The following is a 9,332-nucleotide window of genomic DNA, read 5'->3' on the forward strand; positions in this document are numbered from 1 at the left end:
CACACACACACACGCACACACACACACACACACACACACACACGCACACACACACACACACACACACACACACACACACACACGCACACACACACACACACACACACACACACACACACACATACAGTAAATTGAATGTAAACACCACCCTAACCACTCATCCTGGACAGAGAAAAGGAGAATATGCTCGAGTGATTTTAATTGAATGTCAGCATGTTTTTATTCAGAAGACGCGTCTCACTGCTCTCTGAAACAAACCTGTGAAAACGTCTGAAAACATCCAGCTGTAAAGCTGCTGATTGGATTCATGGTCGTGAAGTCAGGTGGAGAATGGACGTAATGTGCAGTTTATTCTTCACAGCAGATTATTAGTGTTGGACACGATGGTGACAGACAGAACCTGAACTGTTGGTTGCTGCTTGGTTTATATCCAGCGTCATTCTCCAGAATCACCGTCGCTCCTGATCCGGTCTTCGTGTGTGTTGATTTATTGATCCGACCTTCACAGTCCGTCTCTGATTGTACACGATGAAGGAGGCTTCGTCCAAATATTAAAACTGCACATTTTCCCGTGACCCTCCCACACACAGCTGGCCGTGAAGTGAATAACACGCTTCAGCAAACACAACTCAAAAGGCTTTCTGTCCATTTAATAAAAGAGCTTTATGTAATGGACTCACTCTGGAAACCGTTTCAGGAACATTCGATTCTCTGGGAGGACACGGACAGTTTGAGACCATTATTCTTTCTCACCTCATCAGTTCTGTAGCAGGTCAGAGGTTCGATCCGTCAGACACACTGAGCGCGCTCAGTCAGCGCAACATGCGTGGAACACAAGAGATGCTGTTAAAGTCTCTTGACGGCAGCAGGTAGAAAGTGTCTCTGTCATCGACGGCTTTTGTTCCTGAACCTGAACAATGTTTCCAGGTGTCAACTGATTTGATCAAAACTGCTGTCTCTGCGCAAAAAAACAAGATGCAGATATAAGTTTCAAACCTCAGACAGCTGAAAGCTGCTGTATGACAGTCAAAACTGAACCTCCCTGTCTGTCTCTCTGTCTCCCTGTCTCTGTTTCTCTGTCCCTCTGTCTGTCTCTCTGTCTCTGTTTCTCTGTCCCTCTGTCCCTCTGTCTGTCTGTCTCTTTGTCTGTCTCTCTGTCCCTCTGTGTCTCCATCAGATGTTCTCCCAGTCGATGTGAACATGGCGGTCTCTGCAGTCAGTCCTGGACCGTCTTCCTCTGCAACTGCTCCGACAGCGGCTACAGCGGAGCCACCTGCCACAGCTGTGAGTCACATGACACACCAACAGATCACATGACACATCACCAGATCACATGACACACCAACAGATCACATGACATACCAACAGATCACATGACACACCACCAGATCACATGACACATCACCAGATCACATGACACACCAACAGATCACATGACACATCACCAGATCACATGACACATCACCAGCTGTATTTCAAACTAAAATTAAAGGGAAACGTTCTGCAGGTAGAAAACCAGAATTAAATGTACTTAAAGCATTAAAACACAGAAACGCTGTAATTCCAGCAGCCGCCCTGTTCAATAATTAGAGGCGTGTTTCATCTTCAGCATCCAGGAGTCATAACAGAACAAAGTCTTCATCCTGTGTGTCACCATGGTGACGTTGTCGTTGTGATGTCACTCTTCTCCTCCCAGCTGTGTACGAACAGTCGTGCGAGGCGTACAAACACAACGGCAACACGTCGGGACATTTTTACATCGATGTGGACGGCAGCGGACCAATCAGACCACAGCTGGTCTACTGCAACATGACAGGTGACGCGCACACACACACACACACACACACACACACACACTCTCCTCTAGTAATGGTGTCACTTCCTGCCCTGCAGAGGAGAAGACGTTGATGGTGCTGCAGCACAACAACACGGAGCTGACCAGAGTCCGACCGTCTGCAGGTGGAAACCAGCTCTCAGTCCACTTCCAGTACTCGTCCAATGAGGAGCAGCTGCTGGCCGCCATCAGCCAATCAGAGCACTGCGAGCAGGAGCTGTCCTACCACTGCAGGAAGTCCCGCCTCCTCAACACCCCAGGTGAACCCCGTTTTATCGTCCTCCTCTCCTCTTCCTCTCTGGGTTTTATGTTCAGAACAAAAACTTGAAGTAAGACACTGATATTTGTGTGTGTGTGTGTGTGTGTGTGTGTGTGTGTGTGTGTGTGTGTGTATGTGTGTGTTTGTGTGTGTGTGTGTGTGTGTGTGTGTGTGTGTGTCTCAGAGGGCTCTCCGTTCAGCTGGTGGCTCGGTGGTCCCGGTCCCGGTCGGGTCCAGACGTATTGGGGTGGAGCTCAGCCGGGCAGCCAGCAGTGTTCCTGCGGCCTGCAGGGCGACTGTGTGGATCCTCAGCACTACTGCAACTGTGACGCTGACCGCACCGAGTGGTGAGGACCTTTAATAACAGACAGGATGAATGGACCTTTAATAACAGACAGGATGAATGGACCTTTAATAACAGACAGCATGAATGGACCTTTAATAACAGACAGGATGAATGGACCTTTTATGACAGACAGGATTAATGGACCTTTAATAACAGACAGGATGAATGGACCTTTAATGGCAGACAGGATGAATGGACCTTTAATAACAGACAGGATGAATGGACCTTTTATGACAGACAGGATGAATGGACCTTTAATAACAGACAGGATGAATGGACCTTTAATGACAGACAGGATGAATGGACCTTTAATGGCAGACAGGATGAATGGACCTTTAATAACAGACAGGATGAATGGACCTTTAATAACAGACAGGATGAACGGACCTTTAATGACAGACAGGATGAATGGACCTTTTATGACAGACAGGATGAATGGACCTTTAATAACAGACAGGATGAATGGACCTTTAATAACAGACAGGATGAATGGACCTTTTATGACAGACAGGATTAATGGACCTTTAATAACAGACAGGATGAACGGACCTTTAATGACAGACAGGATGAATGGACCTTTAATAACAGACAGGATGAATGGACCTTTAATAACAGACAGGATGAATGGACCTTTAATAACAGACAGGATGAATGGACCTTTAATAATGGACATGATCAATGGACCTTTAATAACAGACAGGATTAATGGACCTTTAATAATAGACATGATCAATGGACCTTTAATAATAGACATGATCAATGGACCTTTAATAACAGACATGATGAATGGACCTTTAATAACAGACAGGATGAATGGACCTTTAATCACATTTATTAACAACATGATTCATGTTTTCTCTTTTGTTTAGTCCCAAAGTTACGACTGTTTGTTTAAACACATTAAAAAAAAAAAAAAAACATGATGTGAAACAATGTTGCCACAAATATTACTTTAAAGATTTAAAAAAAAAATATTAATGAATAATCTGTGTTTATTTTCAAACACAAACATGCAGTTTTGTTCAGGAAGTAAAAGTAATGAACATTTAAATAAAAAAAAGAAACATGTTTGGTTAATGATAATATCTAAAAATATTAATATGTAAATCAGCCAACCTTCAGTAAAAACCTCTCTGAGTCTGACGTCCTTCAGACCAGACTGACGAGCTCTGCTTCACTCGTACCTCCGGCAGTTTAACAAGCAGCGAATCAGCTGCAATAAATGGAGCAGAGGAAGGAACACAAACAGTTTTAACCTTTCCTCATGAAGTAAACAATCCCAGCATGCTTCACTTCCTTCCAGCTTGTCTCCGTCCAAACGGTTTTATTTTTACAGAGCGGAGCTGCTGCTCAATGTTTCATCAGACTCTGAGTGCTGCGTGTGTTTTGATGCTCGGACTGAAGGAGAACAGATGATGTGAAGTGCGTGAAACAAGAGGTTAATTTTAGGACTTGTGATTGGCAGCTGGTTCTGATTTGAGACCTCACCTCCACTCTGCAGGGTTTTCATTCGGCATGTAATGTTGTCAGAGTGATGCAACATTAACAACATTCACACCGCAGATCTGAGGACAGTTTGTTTATCTTCTTCTTCTTCATCCTCCTACAGGACCGAAGACACGGGCCTGCTCGCCCGTAAGGAGAGCCTCCCCGTCAGGTCTCTGGTGCTGGGGGACCTCCAGAGGCCGGGGACGGAGGCTGCCTACAGGGTGGGACCACTGCATTGCCATGGAGACAGTAAGCCCGCCTTTAGTTTGTCCTCGTTGCTCACAGACTGTATATAAAGTGTTCGTAGCTTCAGGTCTGTAAAATGGTTCTGATCCAGAAGTGTCGTCAGCTGCAATACCAGCGAGTGCCACTAGAGGTCGGCTCCAAAAAGCCTCCGGCTCCATAGACTCCCATTCAACTTCTCTCATCAAATCCAAAGTGAATAAAATGTGTCCATCAGTTATCTCGGTGTTGTTAGCTAAAGTCACTCCTTCTTATTAGTTTTCTGGAGGTCCATCTGAAAATAATCCCTCATTCATTAGAAAAGAAGATTCAAGAAGACCTGTTTTTGGGGGCGTGTCTGTTTGATTGACAGGCCTGTGGTGCAGTCAGGTTACAGCTGTCGGTGGGCGGGACGAAGTATCGTCAGGTTTCCAATCAGATCGGTCAGATTCACCGCTGGCTCCTCCCCCGCTCGTCCAAATATGGTCACTTCCTGCTCCAAACCGCCCCAGAAAAAGCTTTGTTTTCAGGCTCAGCTCCTCATCAGGTCCGGTACAACGTACAGTTACATCTTTTTTCATTAAAACCAAAAAAATCCTTCAGTCATCAGTTTCCATCACACTGTAAATGAAAGCATCAACTTAATGTGAAGCAGCAGCCGGTTAGCTTAGCATAAAGTTAGGAAACCAGAAACTCATTAATGAAGGTGCCTTTTCTCATTTGTTTAACCTCTGGAGAAAGATTATCAGAAGTGTGTCGGTAACGTTAAACATTGTTCAAACTGAAATTAAAACCTTAAACAACCCGTTCTGACCCTCATTTCCATCACTTGTCTTCACTCATTTGTTTTTAAGGTGATTTCTCTTTTTCTATTTTTCTCAGAGAGCTTCTGGAACGCCGCGTTTTTCGACAAGGAGACGTCGTACCTCCACTTCCCGACGTTCCACGGAGAGCTGAGCGCCGACATCTCCTTCCTGTTTAAGACCACGGCGTCCTCCGGTGTGTTTCTGGAGAACCTGGGCATCCGAGACTTCATCCGCATCCAGCTGAGCTGTGAGTACCGCCGGAGGGGAAGACATGGATTCAGCAGATGCTTCTGTATTTGTGTGATCAGTTTGCAGCTCTTTTACAATTCATTTGATTTCTCTGCATTCAGATTAAAGTGTTTGAAATTGTCTGGAGGCTTCACAGAAGAGGACGGTGACGTTTCCATCCATTCACGACTTTATTTTAGTCCCCCCCCCCCCCCCCCATCCCTTCCTGTGTCTCTTGTGTGATGCACCTCAGGGGCTCATTCAGATTACGACTGTAATCCCCAGCAGGGTGTCATTGAGTTTATAGGAGTCATAACGGTACGGCTGGTTGTTGTATGTTTACGGCCAAATATACAGTCCATCCAGAAGGTATTCACAGCGCTTCACTTTTTCCACATTTTGTTATATTACAGATTTATTCCAAAATGGATTAAATTCATTTTTTTCCCTCAAAATTCTACACACAATATCCCATAATGACAACGTGAAATACATTTTTTTTTTTTTATTTTTGCAAATCTATTAAAAATCAAAAACGAAAAAATCCCATGTACATAAGTATTCACAGCCTTTGCCATTACACTCAACATTGAGCTCAGGTGCATCCTGTTTCCACTGATCATCCTTGAGATGTTTCTACAACTTGATTGGAGTCCACCTGGTAAATTCAGTTGATTGGACGTGATTTGGAAAGACACACACCGTCTATATAAGGTCCCACAGTTGACATGTCAGAGCACAAACCAAGACATGAAGTCCAAGGAATCATCTGTAGACCTCCGAGACAGGATTGTATGGAGGCTCAGATCTGGGGAAGGGTACAGAAACATTTCTGCACCATTGAAGGTCCCAATGAGCACAGTGGCCTCCATCATCTGTAAATGGAAGAAGTTTGGAACCACCAGGACTCTTCCTGGAGTCGGCCGCCCGGCCAAACTGAGCGATCGGGGGAGAAGAGCCTCAGTCAGGGAGGTGACCAAGAACCCGATGGTCACTCTGACAGAGCTCCAACGTTGTTCTGTGAAGAGAGGAGAACCTTCCAGAAGGACAACCATCTCTGCAGCACTCCACCAAGCAGGCCTGTATGGTAGAGTGGCCAGACGGAAGACACTCCTCAGTAAAAGGAACATGACAGCCCACCTGGAGTTTACCAAAAGGCACCTGAAGGACTGTCAGACCAGGAGAAACTAAATTCTCTGGTCTGATGAAACAAAGATTGAACTTTTTGGCCTGAATGCCAAGCGTCATGTTTGGAGGAAACCAGGCACCGCTCATCACCTGGCCAATACCATCTCTACAGTGAAGCATGGTGGTGGCAGCATCATGCTGTGGGGATGTTTTTCAGCAGCAGGAACTGGGAGACTAGTCAGGATGGAGGGAAAGATGAATGCAGTGATGTACAGAGACCTCCTTGATGAAAACCTTCTCCAGAGCACTCTGGACCTCAGACTGGGGCGAAGGTTCATCTTCCAACAGGACAACGACCCGAAGCACACAGCCAAGATAACAAAGGAGTGTCTTCGGGACAACTCTGTGAATGTCTTTCAGTGTCCCACCCAGAGCCCAGACTTGAACCCGATTGAACATCTCTGGAGAGATCTGAAAATGTCTGTGCACCGACGCTCCCCATCCAACCTGATGGAGCTTGAGAGGTCCTGCAAAGAAGAACGGGAGAAACTGCCCAAGAATAGGAGCCAAGCTTGTAGCATCATACTCAAAAAGACTTGAGGCTGTAATTTCTGCCGAAGGTGCTTCAACAAAGTATTGAGCAAAGGCTGTGAATACTTATGTACGTGGTATATTTCATTCTTTATTTTTAATAGATTTGCAAAAATTTTAAACAAACTATTTTCACTTTGTCATGATGGGGTATTGTGTGTAGAATTTTGAGGAAAAAATGAATTTAATCCATTTTGGAATAAATCTGTAATATAACAAAATGTGGAATAAGTGAAGCGCTGTGAATACTTTCTGGATGGACTGTATATTGAGTCATTTCAAAATAGGGCTGAATGCCCCAGCGAGATGTCCTCGTGTCTAGACCGTTATTACAGCGCAGCAGGAAGCACGCGTTTATGTTGCGGGTCGTTTAAATCGTCATGTTGGACTGTTGGAGCTCTTTAACTCTTTACTTATTCAGTTTGGTTCCGTGTTCGCTGGTTGTTTTCATGTTGTTGCATTTTTGGAGGAAGTCGTGTCAGACGTGGGATTTAAAGGACACACAAAGAAGCGTCTCTCCTCGGGGAAATCACTGCCAGCGTTGTTGTTCCCGCTCTGTTCACGTCGCTCTGAAACTCTGACAACGATTTGTAAACGAGGTTAGCGCAGGATGTCGGGATATTGTTTCATCGTGCAACACATCCTCAGCTTCCAGCAGCACAACATGAAGGATGGTGGTCTGCTGCTCTTTTCCTGTTCATGGAGGGAACCGAGAGAACCGAGATACAGACGTTCAGTGCCGAGGAGCTGTCCAGGGTGCTGAACCAGCCTGGCTGAGGCGCTGTCCCTGGTCCTGAATCATGATGCTGGCGCTCCAAGGGAAACTCTGATTGAGGCAGCTATCAGGAAGTATTTGCTCCGTGCACGTGGTGATGCAGCACACCTTTAGGAGCTCCGAACTTAGTGATCCACCCTCGTAAAGCATCAAGGAGACCGCAGCGTAAAACGTCCTGCAGGACGTCTGGACTTGTTCCAGTTTGAAGAAAATCAGAGAATATGGTCGCGTTATTCAACGTAATCAGCTCAAAACCCCAAAAGTTTACTTTGTCTGTAGATCTCCTCAGAGGTCTGTTCCCTCAGTTAGGAGCTGGTTGCTGTTACATTTTGTCTTTGTTTAAACTTGAATTTTCACACAGGTGTTTTTAAGACATTAAACTTGGTCATGTGGTTCAAAACTAAATGTTGACACGATAATTAAAGCCCGGTATTATCAGAATGTTGACTTTGATTTGAACAGCAAGAATTTAAACATGAGAAACTTTATGACTTCAGGATTTGTTTTCTCAGAACTGCGGTGAGCCGTCTGGTGAAACAGTTTTTTTTAAACCGTATTCATGACGTCCCTCCTGTCGCTTCAGCCTCCACTCAGGTGCTGTTCTCCTTCGACGTGGGCAACGGCCCGCTGGAGGTCCGTGCGGAGTCGAGCGTCCCGCTGAACGACAACCGGTGGCATCGAGTCCGAGCCGAGCGGAACGTGAAGGAGGCGTCGCTGCAGCTGGACGAACTTCCCGTCTCCACGCAGGAGGCTCCGGCTGACGGACACTTCCACCTGCAGCTCAACAGCCAGCTGTTCATAGGTAAGGACGCATCTCTGTGGAGATTGACAGCCCAAAACTCTTCAGCTCTGAGTCCATCTGCAGGTCATCAAATCAGCTGTCGTCCTGTGAATGTTTCACACGTCACCTCGTAACACTCGGAGGAAACAAACTGATGAGACGGGACGAAGCAGCCGGAGGAGAAGTGATTTTCTCTGCGTGTTTATCTGATAATCCGATAAGAATAACCGTCCGGTCGCAGTTTACCTCCGAACGATCCGCAGCAGGACGACGACGGTGGATTTGTGTGTTTTTAAAGGAAATGTGCCGGTTTGTCGTCTCGCGGGACAATTCGGATGTTTTTCTTCGAGACGTCTTTTTGTTTTTGTTGGGTGGAATCAGGACGCCTGAAAGATGAACGTAAACTACACGATAACTGCACCAACATCCCGTCAGCTCAGCGAGGATCCATCCAGGAGCAGCAGCACGACGTGCGGCTCGTTATGATTCATAAATCTGCCTTTGTTTGGACGTCTGATCCGTGTTCGTCCGGTGAAGAGATGAACTGCTGCGTTTCATCACATTTATTATCCTGACGAGTCACAGAGGAGCTTTCTTTACATTCATTACTCCATAAACAGTCTGTTTATGAGCCATAATTACTCCTCGTACAGATTTATAATGCAGCACATCACGTTGCTCATTTTACTGCCTCTAACTCCATTTATATCCTCCAGTTTTCTTTATTACTATTTGTAAATGTAAAATATTCACACGCAGTGAAATCAGATATTTACATTCAGAGCAGGATTTCAGAGTCCTGCCTGGTTCGGACAGATTAGCTGTTTGTTAGTGCTGCGATGCCTTCAGAGTGTGTGTGTGTGTGTGTGTGTGT

The 9,332-nt window shown here is 45.6% G+C and overlaps 1 protein-coding gene across 1 annotated transcript in view; it reads left to right on the plus strand.

Annotated features, from left to right (window-relative positions):
- The first annotated feature begins 1,004 nt into the window (after positions 1 to 1,004).
- LOC138199155 (contactin-associated protein-like 4) overlaps positions 1,005 to 9,332 on the plus strand; it is a 17,376-nt gene continuing 9,048 nt past the window's right edge. Inside the window, exons 1-7 of the mRNA XM_069151095.1 lie at positions 1,005 to 1,284; positions 1,697 to 1,816; positions 1,894 to 2,094; positions 2,278 to 2,440; positions 4,049 to 4,176; positions 5,032 to 5,202; positions 8,261 to 8,479. Of these exons, the coding sequence (XP_069007196.1) occupies positions 1,020 to 1,284; positions 1,697 to 1,816; positions 1,894 to 2,094; positions 2,278 to 2,440; positions 4,049 to 4,176; positions 5,032 to 5,202; positions 8,261 to 8,479 (1,267 nt within the window). The 5' untranslated portion in view covers positions 1,005 to 1,019. The remainder of the gene's footprint in view (positions 1,285 to 1,696; positions 1,817 to 1,893; positions 2,095 to 2,277; positions 2,441 to 4,048; positions 4,177 to 5,031; positions 5,203 to 8,260; positions 8,480 to 9,332) is intronic.

The sequence above is a fragment of the Embiotoca jacksoni genome, unplaced genomic scaffold (genome assembly GCF_022577435.1).
Source record: "Embiotoca jacksoni isolate LCO1_2020_lvr unplaced genomic scaffold, fEmbJac1.0.p SCAF_162, whole genome shotgun sequence".
NCBI lineage: Eukaryota > Metazoa > Chordata > Actinopteri > Embiotocidae > Embiotoca > Embiotoca jacksoni.